Source organism: Primulina tabacum, chromosome 15 (assembly GCF_025594145.1).
Source record: "Primulina tabacum isolate GXHZ01 chromosome 15, ASM2559414v2, whole genome shotgun sequence".
NCBI lineage: Eukaryota > Viridiplantae > Streptophyta > Magnoliopsida > Lamiales > Gesneriaceae > Primulina > Primulina tabacum.
In genome coordinates, this window is record NC_134564.1 from 2554748 (window position 1) to 2574296 (window position 19549).

Consider the following 19549-nt stretch of genomic DNA (forward strand, 5'->3'; position numbering starts at 1 on the left):
CCTAAGGTATCGGATGAAGCAGATTGCATGCAGGGATCCCTGTTCACAATTAGAAGTAATGAAGCTGCAGATGGGGATGAATCAGGAAGGACAAGAGTTCCGGAAGAATAAAATGCTGATTCAATCTTCAGAGACAGATCACCACTCTATCTTCCAGCAAGAGATAGTGCCCCAAGGGAAAGGGCTGTCTCCCACAACCTATGGGAGGCGAAGGCCGGGTAGTTACAACTTTTAAGCAGCTTGGTCTTTGGTAATAGGTTCCAAGCCACCCAAACCTCCAACAGCACTATTAGTTCCACACTTCCACCAGATGCAGTGGAAAGGTACATCCCTCCGACCATCTGATAGAATAGCAACTAGATGCAACCACTTTGTTTCCAAAATAGATAAATGTGAAATGCAAATTATAGTTGATTTGGTGGATCGAGATGGAGCACTTGTCCCTGCTTGTTGTCTGCCACTGTTATGACAGTCCAACTGAGTGATCAAATTTCTTTCTTCAGCCACCTTCTTGAATGGACCATCTCCATTTGGCCCACGAGAGAATACTTGTAGTTTCATATCTTCTTTCTAAATCTTGTGAATGCATGGGTGTTGCATGGACTTCAGCTTGTTCGAGGAACTTCGAATATCCTTTTTATGGAGTTCTCTATTATGCTAGTTTTGACTTTTGAGCTTTCCATCACCATTAGGCCAAAACACGATTCATACAAAATATTAAAATTAAAAGCATGCAAAGTGATGCATCGTCAATGGTTTATATATTCGGGCGAAGCAAGGAAATTTTGATGAGAAGTGCTGCTTAACCTTCGATATTGCTCGTAATGAATGATTTACATGGCAAGATTAATGTCTCAGGATGAGCTCCGGGGAAGACTTTTCCAATAAAGACGGTGCGCGTAATGGTTTCGAACTAATGCAGGTTGTATCATATATTATGACAAGATTGTATTAACTACAGACATGATAATGAATCTAGTGGTTACCACACTTACATATACATTGTATGAAAAAGTTCGAATCAGGCCTTGCTTGCTCTCGCTTCTTTAGGGGAAATTTTAGGGATATTACAACGGTGACAATATTTGCAGTCTTCCACAATATTCTAGAACCTCCGCGCGCATGTGAGCTTCACGCGTTAGCTATATCGCCATATTACTTGACACAGCATTTATTTACACTTGCATTTGCACAGATAAATCAACTTCACGAAAAAAGAACTAAACAAAATAGTTAGTTATGCTATAACATCCTCCCATGTTAACTAAATCAGAGAATAACCTTAAATCTACGACTAAAAGGGACAAGTTAAGCAAATATTTCGAAAAAACACTAGTCCCACACATGCTCTAGTTCTAAGAATGACTCAAATCTAAATTCTTCATAAATGAAATGACTTTCCAAGCTATCTTCTCATCCTCCAAAAACCAGGTGCAGCAGAAGTATGGTGCATCGAGTGCACCAGGACCAACAGTTGTTCTGTGAGAGCATTGCTCCTTCGAACAAAGAGAAATGATGAATGACTTGATTTGAATATGATGGTGGCAGTCCTGGATACTCAACTCCGAAAATTCTCTGGAAAGTTTTACATACAACAGATGCAAGAGGAAAGAGCTTTTATTCAATGGGGAATGTGAACTGTCCATATCCGTAGTTTCTGAATGGGCAAAACATACTGGGCAACAGTGGGCGAACTTAATTTCATGGGTTTTGACTTCTAACGTAGTCATAAGTTCGTTTTGATTTACAACTCTTGGATTCTGGTTCTTCTGTAACGTCAATAACCCTTGAGCAACTCTGTCATCACAAACTCGCAACATTGGTTCCATTCTCGTGTTGGAATCTCCTAAATCAGAATCCAGTCCTGAATTTAATTTCAAGAAAGTGAAGTTTGGGCATAAAGAACTCTGCAAAAATGCATCAGAGGCGCTGGCTTTAATGTACATAGTTGAAGAAATGCATAAAGTTTCATTATTTGCCGGATCATAACATTGTATTCCCAGTTCAAATTGGATTTTTTCTCTCAGTATAGCCATCTTAGGCTTTTCACCGTGTACAAGAATCACATGCTTAGGAGAGAGAAACTTTATAAGATCCATAATTCCCTTGGCATCAGTATGTGGACTAAATGATAACTGATGAATCTGCAAATAGTTAGATACGCTAAGATTAATGATTTAATGAAATGAAAAAAGTTCTCGAAAGGAAAACCATATTAACCAGAAACTTGTACAGAAAGTTGGGAGCAGAACCTGACACCGCACATCAATTTGGGTGTCTCGGTCAATATTGATTTTGGCGGGTACTTTTGCTGACATAAGTTTGTGTCCTATAGTTCCAGCCACACAATACCTGATCAACAGCGCAGAGAAAGAGTGGGGCATTTTCAACATGTAGCCAGTTACACGAGTAAATTAATAGTCGAGAAAGAGATCCAAGGTAAATCATATACGCAGATTTGCTTTCTTCTAACCAAAATTTATCAAGATTTATGTAGACTGCGCATTCAAATGTACGCAAACAGGAGCAGCGTTGGTGCAACTGGTTTGTTAAGCACAGAAAAGCCATTTACATCAATAGAAGTGTTTCAACTTTCTGACCGTATACATGGTAAGATAGGTATAACGGCCCAAGGAGCACACCTAAATTGAGCATCCAAGCAAGAAAAATCAAACAAAACCAACTTTGACGCTAATAGATTTGATTATGAGATGATAAATGTGTGTTTTCTCAAGCACTACCAAAAGAAAAAAGTATGATTCACAGAAAGAAGAGGATTTAAATATCTCACCAAGAAAATTGAAAGATGGTAATTTGCTATTTCATAGGGCAATATAACTAAGCTGAGCTGCTGCCTGGCATTTGCTAATGATAAAGTGTATAGCAAGCAATGAACTTGAAATAGAACTCTGAATTTTGTGGGTATCAAATTCATTTAGTTATTAAAACCTTGACATGGAAGAACTTCAAAAGAGAAATCTTTATTGAATCAGATAATGGAAAGGAGCAACGGGATCCCCTGTCTCGATTACAAGAAAATATATGCTATTCACAGAGAAGGAAAATAAAGAATACCCTGGCAGCATAACAAGATTTCCTCCGCATGGAGCCCACTGTTTGAAGACTTCGAGTGAGAAACCTCCACTTATCATTCCAGGAGTAGCGAAGAGAACACAAGGCCCCGGAGCATTTATCAAGGATCGGTCAAAACTGCAGACTGCAGTATTCATGTTTTAGTGCAATTGCAACATGGCTGTATTGAAATTTAAAGGCAAGTATGATATATGTGTTAGCAACCACCATCTATAGGCAATCTATCATTACTTAGACAGCTTAAAACACAAGGCCAAAATTTTTTATCACAAAGTTCATTTTGTTTTACCTGCGAAATTGAAGCCAAAAGTTAGTTAAACAACATTCTAAATAAAAGTTATTTAAACAACCAAAAATTAACTTAAATACACATGCAAACTAAGTTTTTTCAGCTCGTAAAAGGAATAGCTACTAGACATATCAGGAAAGTACAAGAAAAAGGAAATGGCCACATATATACTTCACAAAACTATCCACAAAATAGAGCAACAAATTATTGCAGAAGTAGAAATGCATTTGCAATGACTGAGCATTTTACGAAAGCCTCCCATAATCAACAAATTGCTTAACTATTTCTTGTATATTCACGGAAACAGGTAAATGTGCCATTTTGGTTCCATGGAAGAGAATTCTACAAAAGTACCAGGCTAGAAGCAGCCTCCGTCGAAAAGATTGGTAATTCTAAAAGATATATAACTCATATATTCCAGCTAACAAATCAAAGTAAAGGTTGAAAAATTGTATTAATCATGTAACTGCGAAATTTCTCTGCAAATCCTTAAAATAGCAGAGATTGAAATATTGTAAGTACCGTTTCTGAAGTCAAATGCATTGCGTGTAGTGTAAGTATCTTTCACCTTTTGGCTGGTCCAGTTAATGAGAATTTTGTAATACATATTCGCTTGAACGGTCAAACCTGAGACAGTCAATGAAAATGTTAGTATTCATGTTGACAAATAAGGTAAAGAACAAGAATAGACCATCAACCATCTGATTCTGATTAATTGCCACTTAAAATTTTCAAAATTATCCTGAAAACTTGAGACATGTTGAGTTGGATTACAAAACAACCAGTAAAATGCCTCCATTTTGAAAAAAGAAACATATCCTCTTAAATATGTGCCCATGGACAGGCAAAAGAACAAAACGCTCTGTCGACAATATTAGTCAATGAAACAGATTAGAATACAATCGACACTAGACAAATTATCAAACATGAAATCGCATGGGAAACATGGAAACAAGGTTTTAAATATTACTTACGATATATATTTCAGGAGTTTTTTATTTATGAAAATTTCAGGAATACAAAATCTTTATTTCGATTTAGGAAAATCATGGAATTTTTTTCGCAATATTTTATAGATACAATACACAAATCTGTAGTTATACAACAAAGTTTTTCAAGATTATTGCAATTATTGATGTCTCCTGTAAAAAATTTATATCCAAATAAACATTAAAGTTTGTTTTTAATAATAATGATATTATGCAAACATATTTTTTCATGAAATGTCTTTGGAGTTGGAATTTTGTTTAAGGTCAGAAAACCCCAAATCCGGCGGGAATTCTGGAATTCCAGAAGAAATTTGAAACATTGCATGCAAAAAGATCGTACCTGCAGAGAAATAAATAGGAACTTTAAGATTCATCCTCTCCCAATAGTCATCTAACAGCATGCATAGTTCCTGTCGATAAATAATGATGCTATCTGAAATTCATACAAGAAAATGAAAACATATGCAAATGATGATTTTCACACTAACAACTTTGAGTCCTCAGAAAATAAGGAAAATCTCTGTCAACAGCCACGCAGTCAGTTGCCAATTATGAAAAGAAATGTAACCAACCCAGTCAACCCTCCTACTCATAAAGACACAGAAGAAACATAAAATAACACAAAGAAAATGACTAAAGGAGAAGAGATAGCAAAGAAAATCAAACTTGTTTATGACATGATAATCAACTCATTTGAAAGAAACCATTATTAGTTGCCTGTTACAGATTGTGCAATTCTTAAAGTCATCATACAAATGGTGCAAAGAAACATGAAAACCAAAAAGGACCACGTGTACAATGCGCGGGCACAATAATGTTACTGCTCTGCGTTCGCCATTTAATCCCTTTTATTTACAACAATTCAATTGCAATTGTTTGTATACTAAGATTAAGTTCTATAAATAACAAAACAGCTTTCAGAAATATTTCACATGACCAGAAATTTATATATAATATAAAAGCATCCACAAATACTTCAAAATCTAATACCAAATTCATGTTACGCATAAATGCCAATCTCTTTCAAATACATAAAAGAAATTAATTATGATTCACATCCAACTCAAGGGCATCGGCCGGATAATAAGCATCCATTAAAATCAAGATCAAATAAATGAGTTAATAATACCTGTGCCCTTCCAAGAGCAAATGTTGGAATTAAAACCTTTCCTCCACCGCCAACACAATTGTGAACCTGCGGAAATAATTAGGAATCGGTAACAAGTAGATTGAAGCAATGAAAAATCTGCACGGTAAAGTACACAAACATCTAGTTGAAAATACAACAATGAATCAACATCTATGTTCTATAAATTTGAGAATTGTTTAAGCAAACCATCTGAGCATGATAACCTTTTGTACAGAGTTTACAAAGTAACAGATTTTCATGCTATTTTTATCTACTGAAAATTTGCACATTTGGCGTATGATCATCAAGGATTTAGTCAAAGATGAACATATTGTGTCCGTTTAGTTTCAATTACTAACATAATGATAATGAAATCATGCTACTGACTGAACTAATTACAGAAAAACAGTTAATTGACATAATGGAAACACAAAAGGCATCTATATCGATTTCTTTCAAATCCAAAGATGACTAGAAAAAAATCCAAGTCCTTTTCAGCAAGAATTCAACTCCACATGGATATTATCTGTTGTCACTCAATGAAATAAATTGATTAGTACCAGGAATTTTTTCTGCAAAACAGGACCAAAACACAATTAAGAAATTGAAGTGTATGCTGAAACATACCCCGGTACACCTGCCTTTTGGAAATCCATTTGATGTTATTTCATTAAATATTGCAGGCTGACAGGCTCTAGGATGAATATTGAGTCCAGTGAAGGAATTCTTTCTTTCACCATTTTTAATAAGAATGTATATGAATTAAAATATGTCTTAATAAGATGTGTTAAAAGAAATAGACTAGATTATCATTGGGATATACTAGCGGAAGACTCCAAAAACTAATCATAACTGCGTGCATGCAATATGTAGCTTTAAGTTTTCAGAAATGTACACAGATGAGACAGCGACATCGAGAGAGTGTGCATCTCTACAAATTGTTACCTCTCGTGAAATCCATTAATCACTCCATATTGTCCAAATTAATTCCCACATGAGTATTAAAGAGAAAAAAGTAAATGCAGCAAAAGGAACATCGACAAGCACAACTGATTTATATCGAACAACAAAAACAATAGACATATCAACGAAAACGAAACGCTATGACAAAAGGCCCATACAGCTTTGAGAAATTCTCTCTCTCGAATATATTTCGATTCACGGTATGTTGTTGCATAGGTTGACCTGTAAAAAATTTGGGATAAAGCATTCAATACAAATTCATTTGTGTAAATCAGGCAGTTGGTGCTAATTACTAAGGAAAATATATAGATGCTCATAATGTAATGAACCCGAAGGCCCAGCCAGAATGCAACGCCGACTCAAACCCATCACAGCCAACCGATATTACCTACAAGAGATTTATTCATGGCCGATTCAAGAATGAAGCATCAGATTCTTAGTTATTTAATCCTTAGGGACTCTATTTCATTATTTGTCATTTGCTCGGATTTTCTTATCCTTAGTAGTTTGTTTCCATTAAAATAAAGGATTATGATGCTTTCAAAATTTCAAACACTTGAAGAAACATGAAGAAAAAAGATCGACACAGTAAGTATGCTGAATTAATTAAATTTATATTAATATTGCTGAATGGAAAGAACAGACTTTACAATGAAAAACATACTCCCTCACTCTCACAAGAAGGAAGATCCTTCTTCTCACAAAATTCAGGTCTATCCCATATGACTCTTCCCCCCACCCCATTTTATCCCTTCCCTCCATGCATTACAAACTACTCGTCCCTTCCCACGTGCATCTTGAACCTTCTTAATTAAACTTTATAATTTGTTAGGCCTTTCGCATGGGCTTCATTTGCAGGGAACCCGGGCTTCAGTTTCTGGACTCCTTATTTCCTGATTTGGGCTTGGACTTATAATTACCATATCAGATTATCCCATGAGGGATAATTCTCAGAGTAGTTAGGAATTTTATTCTGCAAGATTTTATTCCTATATGATATGGAACATTCATGAATTTATAGATGGTTTTTATGAATAAAACGAGTTTGAGTTTGTTACTCAAAATCATTTATATGAGATCGCGAGGTTCTCTCAAAACGAGCCTCAACGAGCAATTATAAAAATAGCGAGACGAGGGAGAAATTTGCATAAACACGTAAGTACACTTGCGATAGGAGATTTCTCTGACAATCAACCCATCACTAGATCCATAACTCATGAAAGTGACACATGAGCGCTTAAAGAAGTATAACTGGGACCTGAAAGTCCAGAAACCACTTATATAGCATGTTACATGGCATATGGATAAGATATTTCCACCACTATAAACAGAGTTGACATAACTATTTCATCCATAAATATTTTGCGGATCTAATAAGTTTTAGTTGAAGAGGGAAATTTTCTAATATGTTCAACCAATTTTGTGTCCACAAGATGCAAAAGTATGGAATCTTCCTCCAGGTAAGGATTAAAATCACGCACAAGTTTTTCGTGTTGTATGGACTCTTCCTCCAGGTAAGGATTAAAATCACGCACAAGTTTTTCGTGTAGGATAACAAGATTAAAATGAAACTGGCACGTGTCTGACATCAAATTTGTGCCTTGACAAATGCAAAAACGACACTGGTTCCTTCACTCAAATAAATCATAGTTCAGAGACAAGAAAAAAGGAAAATTCCACAGGGCATTAATCCATATAAATTAACAACAAATCACGACATCTATTTTATTATTAATGACAGACTTACTCTGTTATAACAAGGTCCAACTGAAGTCGTTCGATTTGAGCTGCTCCAAGATGTCTATCAGGCGTCATATTATAATCCCCAGTGTACACTAAGGCAGCATCTCTGACTTTTGCATAAAACATCGCAGCCCCAAGAACCTAAGAAGCACATTTAAAGATCATTGACTCAATCATCCAATTTTGTGGAATCAAATAAACTTAATGGACAAGGTAAACATCTAATCACCAAAAACTCATTTTCCCCATAGTTATTTAGGGAGCAAAGCGCACTAAAGCGCTAGGGTACTCTGGAGCCTGAAGCGCAAGACGAAGCGCACGCTTATCGATGTAAAGCGCATTAGGCATAAATTTTAAAATTCAATATATATAAAGGGAATTATATATAATATTACATAAATTAAATATTTTTCACAAAGACAGCAAACATTATAAATTAAAAATTCATTAATACATAATGTAGTGTAAATCATAACCAGAAAAAACTTTAATCATCTAAAATTCATTAGTAAGTCATAAATCCGTAGTATATTAAGAAAAAAACTTCAAATATCTAAATCATCTAATTCTTCTCCATCTTCCACATCTATATCATCATCATCTTCTTCCAAAACCATGGTGAGTCATGAGTGTATAAGAAATTGGGGTAAAAGTTTACATAGAGGATTACATTATCATCTAAATCATCAAATTATTCTTCATCTTCCCCCACTGTATTATCATCATCATCATAGAGGGAAGATGACAGTAAAAGTTTGCATAGAGTACTACTGAACTTTCTGATAAAAAAGTCTTGCATAAATGAGTGACAACGTGGTTCTTTTATCATTAAATAGATATGAGCTTTGCTAATTGGGTTTCAAAATTGGTTGGGCTCGAGTTAATTTTTATTTACTTACAAAATCTCAGTCCACTTCTTTAAAGCGTGTGTTTTTACGCCTCTCGGATGTCTCACACCTAGGCAGAGACGAACGCTTTAAGCGCGCTTGTTTCAAGTGTTGCACCTGGGTTATTCGTGCGTCTGGCTGGGTCCGTCGCCTAGGTGCAGCCAGTGCTCACTTTTAATAACTATCATTTTCCTTATCAAAATTTTGATGAAGGCCAGCGCAGGGATTATTGGTGTTGTTTAAGACACAGTGGGCTACAAAATTAGATGAATGGTACCTAGTTTCCAATTATTTTTTAATAATTTACTTTCAGCGAATTGCCAGACAATGTTTATAAATTTTTAAGTTTGAATGATTGGTATCTTTTGGGCTCCCATGCAACAAATTTCAAGGAAATTTATTTAACAATTATAAGTCTAAAATATAAAGAACCGTAGTAACAAAAATTTACATTTAAAATATGTTTTGTTGCAGAACATTTTTTTCAGTTTTTTCTTCAGTTCGCAGGGAATGCGGAACCAAACTGAAATGTATAAAACCAAACAAAATTTAAAAATTTACCGATCCAATTTAATGTTCTGTTTCAGTTTGATTCATTACATATGAGTCATAAGGAGCTTCATAGAAATCCAAACCCATTTTTGATCAAATACTTGTATCTTTAAGTCACTGTCATCATCACAACAAAAGAATCATTCTCTTACAATACCATCGTTGGAATCCGTTATTTACTACTTGACACCACCTTGAGCTTTCACCTTTGAGTAAGGTACAACAACTTGTGGAGGCTACTCTTAATGCTAGGATGCTCAGGAAGCTGGAAACTAAAAGAAGGGGGATGAGGAGCTGAGAAAAGTAATATGAGGAGGTGGCTACTGATTACAGATGTCAATTGGTTCAGTGGATATTGAATGAGCTAAAGAAATTGAAGGTGACAAGATATGGAGGCTGAGCACAAGATAGGCATCATCAAGGTTGCAGAGTGGGATTTCAGTAATAGTATGATATCATAAACAACAATTTTGCTTTTTCTGTTTCAATCAATTTGGATCAAACCGAAAATGTTTCATGTGATAAGAAACTAAACAAACCGAAAATCAAACAAAAATGATTTGGATTGGTTGGTTTCAGACTAAAAGTTTGGTTTTTGCAAGCCCCCAATTCATGATTATGAACTTTCAATACAAAAGTAAGCTTGGAGGAAAAAAAAATTTAAAAGCTTACATGCCCGGCATAGTATGCACGAATCTGGAGGTCTTCATCAACCTGAATAGTTTGCTTCAGATCCACTGCAATGACTGCATCACAAATATTTCATATAGAAAGCGCAGATGAATTCATAAACCTTAGTGAGATTATTAACACAATGACGCAAATTCCATGACATTACGCAATGTTTCAGCAATCTAGTACCGATTTCCGAATCCCCCCAAAAGTAACTTAAGATAAACACAAAAGATAGAGACAACCATATGTGTGGAAGAATATATTCTTATTCTAATGTAAAATCACAGTACAACCCACAATATATATACATAACTTATTTCTATATTGTATTCATAATCTAACCTTACTTAGTAGACAAAACATAAGCAATAAATATCAAAGATAATTGTATTCACAATATATTATTTCTTTTTCTAAACTCTCCTCAAGTTGGAACAAAGATATCTCTCTGCTCTCATGCCCAACTTGCAAATGAAATCTTCGAACTTGGGTTTGAAATGACATGTGTTAAGGCATCAACAATTTGTTGTTCAGATGTGAGAAAGGACATACGAATTATTCCTCCTCCAAATTTTCTTTGATGAAGTGCCTATCAACTTTGTACTGGATTATTCATCATGCTCATTGCTGACTTAATGTCGTATAATAGCATCATTGACACTTCCCGGTCTAACTTCAATTCTTCAAGAACTAGCTTTAGCCATGGTAACTCACATACTCCATTCTTCATAGCTCTGAGCTCAGCTTTTGCACTACTATGAGCAACAACACTTTGTTTTTAAATTCTCCATGACACAAGATTACCCCATAGAAAAATACAATACTTTGAGTAGACTTACTATCAGAAATAGAAATTACCCAACTTGTCAGAGATATTCATCTTGTTTCTTAGGGCTAATTTACATTGACAGGGATTCGTCCTATAATTGTGTTACCTTTATTTCCGTTTTGAATTTCAAATGAACAAAATTCAGCTCAAATTGTGTTCCTTCAGTTATTATTCAGCTTGAGTGTTTAAATCGTATCTAATATTGTTCTTAGTTATTGCAAGTGAGCATGTTAACTAGGATGACAATTCAACCATCAACATAAAACCGGACGGTCGGACCGGAAAACCGTTATATTATATAAAATAATAATATAATAAAGTAAATAATATATTTTAAAAATTCTAAAGATCTTAAATATGTATATAAATAATTAAAAACATATATATTTACCAAAGTTATCTAAAAAACATATATATAATCAAACGTAATTATATCTATATTTTTTAGATTAAAAATAAATCAAAATAAGCTCAAATACTACTAAAAATACTATTTTTTTTATAATTTCAAAATCAAAATAATCATATACATAATTAAAAATAAAATTTTAAACATAAAAAATAAATTTTCTTAAAAAAATATAAGAAAATAATCAAATTCAAAACAAATTAAAAATGTGGTGAAACTGTTCTAACCGGTTCGACCGTTAAAATTGTTTTCAGATTAGGTCCGTTCTGTGGCCCGTTCCCGGTCAAACCGGACGGCCCGGTCCGGCTTTAAAAACACCGCTATCAACCCACTTTTCTGACATTTACCAAACTTCAATGATGGTCAGGCCCACAAATTTACGATATCGTGATGGGAAATGACAATGAAATATCGTGATAATAATATGTAAATACACAGTCTAAAAACTTTTTTGCTCCATATCACTAATGGTTTAAATGGTATGAAGTTAAAAATCTGCCAAATCATGTATCAAAAGGTTTGTGCATAATTCAATTCGCAAGAATATATGAAACTAAGCAAACTTGTTGAAAATTGAATTATACATAGCGCTTTGTCCAATTGCTTACAACGTTGGAGGCATATGTTGGAGACTGGAGAACAAACTATGTTGCCCAAACTATTACTTTAAAGGAAGACCCTAGCAAAATAGAATGCAAAACAGGAAAACATGATAGGGTAGTGTCTTCAGCAAACAGAAGAAGGCTACAACACAAGAGAGAAAGGCTGATGAATAATTCCTAAAATAAACAGCCTCACAATAGAAAAAGAAAGAATGCAAAACCATTAAGTTGCATGAAACTTGAAACAAAGAAAGCAATAATAAAATGAGAAGGCCACCACATACCTTTGTTCATACATTTACCAATATGATCAGAACTAAACTGTTCTTCCTCTCCCCTTCTATCAACCATCACCTTCCGATAATCCTCAAGCATTAGTGGAGCTAATGCTTTTGTTGGATACTGGAGAGAAATTAATCCAAAGGATCATTTCCAAAGATATTCAGGTTCGTCGGCAATACCATCAAAATCATAAAAATAGATTCAAGTACACGACAATAAACTCCAAACATATCTAGTGATATTGATAACATAAATTTATCACGAAGTTTATTCAATAGATATCAGGAAAAGTACTATATCCAACAAAGTTAAAAATGAAAAGCTGCAAAAACATCAGTATTCAGATTAACATATCGCACAACAAATACGCTTAGGAAATTGGCAAGTAATTAAGAAGACAGAAAATATAATAAGACAAAATAATAATAAAAGAGTTGATTAGAAACTCGGAACGCAGAATATCTATTCTCACCAACGATCGAATGGGATGGATATCCTAACAAGAAGCACAAGTGAAAACCCAAAAGGCGTCAAATAAAAGTCAGCACCAAAGTGACATAATCATCTTCCCGTTGTCGAAGAGGCCAGGGTTTAAACACCGGTGACAGTAAACACCTTCCCCCGTAAAAGAGATATTTAAAGATGAAAACTACTGTTGTTATAAGATGCATTCAAAACATTCATTTTAATACGCAAATTTGTAGGACACACGAAACTTCTACAAAGCACATGAAGCAAGATATGTGTACCGTCATATAAATGGGGCCATTGTACCCACAAACTTCAGTAAAATACGGGAGGGCTCCGATGTGATCCAAGTGGAAGTGTGTGATAATAATACATGCAAGTGAACCATTGAAATCACCGGACTCTGAAATTAAAGAGAAGTCTGGATATCGCCGGTGGTCAAGGTATCCCATATGCATGCCACAATCAAACATTATCCTCCTCCCGTTTATGGTCACGACCACGCAGCTCTTCCCCACTTCTTGTCCCGCTCCTATAACCAAAATTCAGCAAAAAGAAAGAAAAAAAGCCCAAAAGTGGCAGCAAGAATATATAAAAATCCTATGTGACAATTCATCGAGCATATGGTGGGAATCATATCCAAAACTGTAAATAAAGAGCAGAAATATTTACTCGACCTTAATTCTACACAAAAGGGAAAAATGACAAGTTTTACCTAGAATCAAACATTCAATAGCCATGATTGGTGTTTATATGCTCACGAAAAGGTTTGCCAGGACTCGTGGAGGTATGTTGATGGGAACCTCAGGTTTGAAATGTCATCATATATTGAATATTTGTTTAAAGGCCGGGCTTGCATATGATACGGGCCATATAATTGAGCTGTAAATCTTATTTCACATTTTTTACATAAAAAATAATAATTTTTATTTAAATCAACACTTATTACATACTATATATTTTCACATAAAATTAATACTTTCCCCTCGAATCATCTTATATTATATAATATTTCTTCGTAACATAACTAATAAAAAATGATAATTTTGCATATGAACAATTATATTTTGGACATAAAAAATAACTTTTCATGGATCGAATATTTTTCGCTGATATATATTAGGAACTTAAGTGGATTGGCTTAAATAAGTTACAGGGTATGGCCTCAAACGAGTTGGCCTTCGGGGTTACGTCGAAAAGAGGATATATATTGATGAGTCAAAGTTGTTATTTATTCAGCATATTTTCCATTGTAATTGACTAGCCATAGGGGAAATTTTGATAGATAACACTTAACAACGTCATATTTAAAAAATTAACGCTCACTTTTAAAATGTCTATTCTACTCTCATTTTAAATATTTTCAAATCTTTTTTTCTTTTAACCCTAAACTAACGCTTTCTTCCTTTGTGCTGCTCATTTGTTCTTCTTCTTTTGCCTACGGTTACTGCTCTAAGCTTTGCCAGAGACCGAGGGAACAAGCTCAGGAGTTCTTCCGCAGTTGAAATTATTTAGTTATTTGTTTTACATTTTAGTTATTTGTTTTACATTTTTATAGTGAGTCTTTAATTATTTGTTTTAAATTCCATGGATTCCATAGTTTAGTTATTTGTTCCATGGTTTAATTATTTGTTTTACATTCCATGGATTCCATGATTTAGTTATTTGTTTCATGGATAAGAAATTACGAAATTAAACATAGTGTGAAATAAGCCAAAAATGATTTAGGACGACCGAATGGCGACTGGAAGCGATCGAATGACGATTGAGTGATATAACAAAAACAAAGTAAGCAAACTCGTGTTTTATATCTTATTTATTATATTATGGTACGTTTTCATGGATAAGAAATTACGAAATTAAACATAATGTGAAATAAGGCAAACATGACTGAGGGCGACCGAATGGCGACTGAGTTATATGGTAAAAAATAGTGAGCAAGTTCATGTTTTATATGCTACTTAATATATTATGATATATTTTTATGGATAAGATATTACAAAATGAAAAATAGTGTGAAATAAGCTAAAAACCGATTGAGGGCGACCGAATGACGATTGAGTGATATGGTAAAAACAAAGTGAGCAAAATTGTGTTTTATATCATATTTAATATATTATGGTACGTTTTCATATATAAGAAATTACGAAATTAAATATAGTGTGAAATAAGACAAAAATGACTGAGGGCGACCGAATGGCGACTAAGTTATATAGTAAAAAATAGTGAGCAAGTTTATGTTTTATATGCTACTTAATTTATTATGATATATTTTTATGGATAAGAGATTATAAAATGAAAAATAGTGTGAAATAAGCTAAAAAACGATTGAGGGCGACCGATTGACGATTGAGTGATATGGTAAAAACAAAGTGAGCAAATTCGTGTTTTATATCCTATTTACTATATTATGGTGCGTTTTCATGGATAAGAAATTACGAAATTAAACATAATGTGAAATAAGGCAAAAATGATTGAGGGCGACCGAATGGCGACTGAGTTATATAGTAAAAAATAGTGAGCAAGTTCATGTTTTATATACTAGTTAATATATTATGATATATTTTTATGGATAAGAGATTATAAAATGAAAAATAATGTGAAATAAGCTAAAAAAAATATTTTATAGTACATCAAGTGGTTCTATTATATCACACATATATCACTCAATCGCTCTCAGTCGCTCTTTGTATTATGACATTATTTTTATATTTTACACTATTACTCCATTATACTATACTAAAATAGAGTAAATAGACCCCAAACGTGAAGTTGCTCATATTTTCTATTATAGGAATCATATATCTCTCAGTCGCTCTAAGTCGCTCTTTGAATTATTTTACGCCACTTTTATATTTTATACTCACACGATTATAATATACTATGATATAGTAAATAGTCCACAAAACATTAATTTGATCACATTTTATGTATTGAATATTACAAAATATCTTTGATTCATTCATACTAAATCATTAATGTTCAATTACATTTTTAAAAAAAACATCAAACCTTCCACTTCCAGAAAACAATATTTTCTAGTACATCAAGTGGTTCTATTAGATCACTCATATATCACTCAGTCGCTCTCAATCGCTCTTTGTATTATGACATTATTTTTATATTTTACATTATCACTCCATTATATTATACTAAAATAGAGTAAATAGACCCTAAACGTGAAGTTGATCGTATTTTCTATTATAAAAATCATATATCACTCAGTCGCTCTCAGTCGCTCTTTGAATTATTTTACGCCACTTTTATATTTTATACTCACACGATTATAATATACTATAACATAGTTAGTCCACAAAACATTAATTTGATAACCTTTTAGAGATTGAATAGTACAAAATATCTTCGATTCATTCATACTAAATTATTAATGTTCAATTACATTTAAAAAAAACATCCAACCATCCACTTTAAAAAAAACAATATTTTCTAGTACATTAAGTGGTTTTACGAGTACATTTTTTTCTTATAATGTCCAACATCATTGCATAAGCTACATTTCTTTTTTCGTTGTTGTCCAAACTCTCCAATAGATGGTCTTCTTCATTTATTTGGTCGCCCCCGTTTTGGCTTAAAGAATATAATCGGGAATCTTCCAATCTCTTGAATGAGGCACGAGGTAAATGGTACCCGAGTAGGCTTGACGCCACATATGCACAAGCTAATGCGTGTTTACATGGAATTTTATCACATTGAAACACACAACAACTGCAGGAGTAGGTGGAGAAATCATTCTTCCACTCTCCATTAGAATTAATCAAAATCTGGATAATCGTCGTTCCTATACAAAATAAACAATAAAGATGTCATAAAAATTAAATTATTTAACATATAATCGGATGACATAACATATCAAAGTGAGCGACTGAAAACAGAATTGAGCGACTGAACCCATAATGTTTGGGCGACCGAACAATTAAGAATGAAATATATGAAAAGTTATATTTACAATATATACGTTGTAATAAAAACCAGTAAATCTATAAAAAAAATTGAGATGTCATTAGAACTTACACCTGATTTAAAATCTTTGACAATGTTGAGAAAAATTGAAACTTTTTTAGGAAAACAAATGACTATAATATTCTCTTGCTTAATGTAGAGGAAGAAAAAAATTGAAAAGAAGACCAATGAGTGAAGGACGAAGAAAAGAGAATTGTTGTGAGAATGATGAGAAGAATGGAGGGAACAAGAACCTATTTCCTTTCTTCCCTTTCTGTTTTGTACGCTTCTTTTGTTTTTATAATTAATTAATTAATTTTTTTAAGTGAATGTTATTTATCAAATTTTGAATTGTAAAAGACTAATATTTAAAATTAAAATTTTTTTAGGGTTAGATTTTAAAGTGCCCCTATGCTAGGGAGTGACGGAGTCTTTGCTCTGTGTTTATCTTCAGCTTTGAATGTACATAGAACACTTTGTGTGCATTCTTTTACTTTGCTGCCTTATTTCCATTATGTGGATTAAAGATCCTGAAAATTGGTCCGACCGGTCGGATTCCATGGAGGGAGAAGATGAAAGAACGGAAGCAATGGAGGAGACATTGATAAAAAGAAAGAGAAAATGAAAAACATAGCAGAAAATATGAAAGTCATCATAGAAAAGATGAAACCATAAACCAATCTCTCAAGTCTCTCATGGATTTGAAACCATTGTTGGAAGAGCTCATTCGAGGATGTTGGATCTCCAGCAAGGATCGAAGATCCAGAGCCACAAGGCACGGAGGAGAAATATGGTTTCAAATCTAAGAGGGACTTGAGGGATTGGTCGATGGTTCTCATATCTTGTGCGATGACTTCATATTTTCTGCAATAGTGAATTTTTTGTGAGACGGTTTCACGAATCTTTATCTGTCAGACGGTCAATCCTACCGATATTCACAATAAAAAGTAATATTTTTTTTCATGGATGACCCAAATAAAAGATACGTCTCACAAAATACGACCTGTGAGACCGTCTCACACAAATTTTTATTTTTCTACAGTGTTTTCAGAGCTCGTTAATGATAGATCAAGCTCAAGCATACAACTAAAAAAACATAAACATAAAAAAATCACAGTGCTTCATATTTTTACTATTCAAATCATGATTTTTCAGACCTTAAACACCAACTTTTCGGACCTCAATCAACCAGAAAAACTGATGTATATTTGTTGTCCGGAATCCGGAAATTGAGGCAGCTCGTTTTTTTGTTCAAAAATGTTTTAGCCACTTCAATATCAATTCGACAATGTCCAACCTTTTAATAACGTTCCTATGACACTTTTAAGAATTTATCATAAACATCGAATATTTATTAAAAGAGCTTAAATAATTTTTTTGAAGTTCAAAAGATCAAAACTGCACAAAACGACAATTAAACAAAGATATAATCGAGGTTCGAGTTTTGCACGGCTTTGAGGCTGGAAGATTGTTAAAAATCGAGTTGCAACGGATCGAAGAGGGAGTTTTATACCGCTTTGACCCTGGAGGATTGCTCAAAATCGATCCAATAATGTTTTATGGACCAAATCGAGATGCAATCGACGAGGAATTGAAATCGAAGGCTGAAATGTCAATCGAAATCTGCTTGTTCTGAGGGCAGAACTCGTGACGATTTCGCTCAAAATCCCGGAAACCTGGACGCAGGGGTGGTGGTGGTCGGTGTTAGGACGTAGGGTGGTAAGTGACCAAGGCTTTGGATGATTGGGTTCGGACCAATTGAATATTTAGATACAGAATTCGATTGAAAGGTGTGAAACCCTAACACATGCGACCCGTTGATTTCACGGCAAAATTCTTGTGATAGGGACGGCTTATGATGGAACTTCTGGTGTTGGGAGGTTCGTCGGTGAGTGGGGAGTGCGGTGGTGGGTCATCCGGACAAAGTCACGGCGGAGACTAGCGGCGCGAAGTGTTTTGGGTTGAAGCTAGGGTTTGGGGGTTTTAGATACGTAAATAAATATAGAAAATGCACTTACATCTACTTTTATTTTTTATAAAAATTATAACAACATCCTGCATTACTAGAAATCTAATAAATTGAGAATAAAGTCGTCAAAATTATCAACGATTAAAATGGTTAAAAAAACTCAATTTACTATAAGTCATTCTAATCGAATAGACTAGTTCGGATGTTATTTGTGCTAATCAGATGATGTCAATTGTTGTAATTATGTCATTCAACTTGATCTTACAGCGTCTGGTTTGCATAGATAACATTCGAACTACTTTAGCGGCCTGAAATATGACTCGTAGAATTTTTATTTCTAATTGTTTTACCCGCTGGTCATTTTGATTATTATTATATGATATATCATCAAATTCTTCAGGTCGCCATATTCCAAGTGATATAGGGAATGTTCATGTAACTTTTATAAAAGGTTAAGGTCTTGAATATCTATTTAATTTTCGGATGAAAGAAATGTGCATTTTTATAATTCACGGGGGAACTTGGTGCAAAAAACTTTATTTCTTTTCCTAAAAATAGGAATAATGAGATTTCAGACGATAAAATACAATTTAAAATTCTAGACTTCTGCCCATTAATATTAATTAGTTTTTAAAAAGTCTAATTTCTTTATAGATTCATGTAGAACTATGATTTTTAAAACAAATTAATATCTCACTCGTGCATACATA

At 33.7% G+C, this 19549-nt stretch overlaps 1 protein-coding gene across 2 annotated transcripts; it reads right to left on the reverse strand.

Moving 5' to 3' along the window:
• Positions 1-1221: 1221 nt before the first annotated feature.
• Positions 1222-18849, reverse strand: LOC142526221 (cleavage and polyadenylation specificity factor subunit 3-II). 2 transcript variants are annotated; one of them, XM_075630474.1, is made up of 13 exons: positions 18516-18849; positions 13626-13713; positions 13192-13442; positions 12445-12562; positions 10318-10391; positions 8211-8347; positions 6622-6685; positions 5501-5566; positions 4712-4781; positions 3905-4009; positions 3076-3217; positions 2253-2352; positions 1222-2144 (listed from the first exon to the last, which is right to left on the reverse strand). In XM_075630474.1, the coding sequence occupies exons 2-13, from the start codon at positions 13648-13650 to the stop codon at positions 1356-1358; spliced, it is 1941 nt and encodes a 646-aa protein (XP_075486589.1). In that variant the 5' UTR covers positions 13651-13713; positions 18516-18849; the 3' UTR covers positions 1222-1355. The 2 variants fall into 2 exon arrangements, with proteins under 2 accessions (XP_075486589.1, XP_075486588.1); XM_075630473.1 differs by having other exon boundaries at positions 13626-13792; positions 18321-18849.
• Positions 18850-19549: the final 700 nt, after the last annotated feature.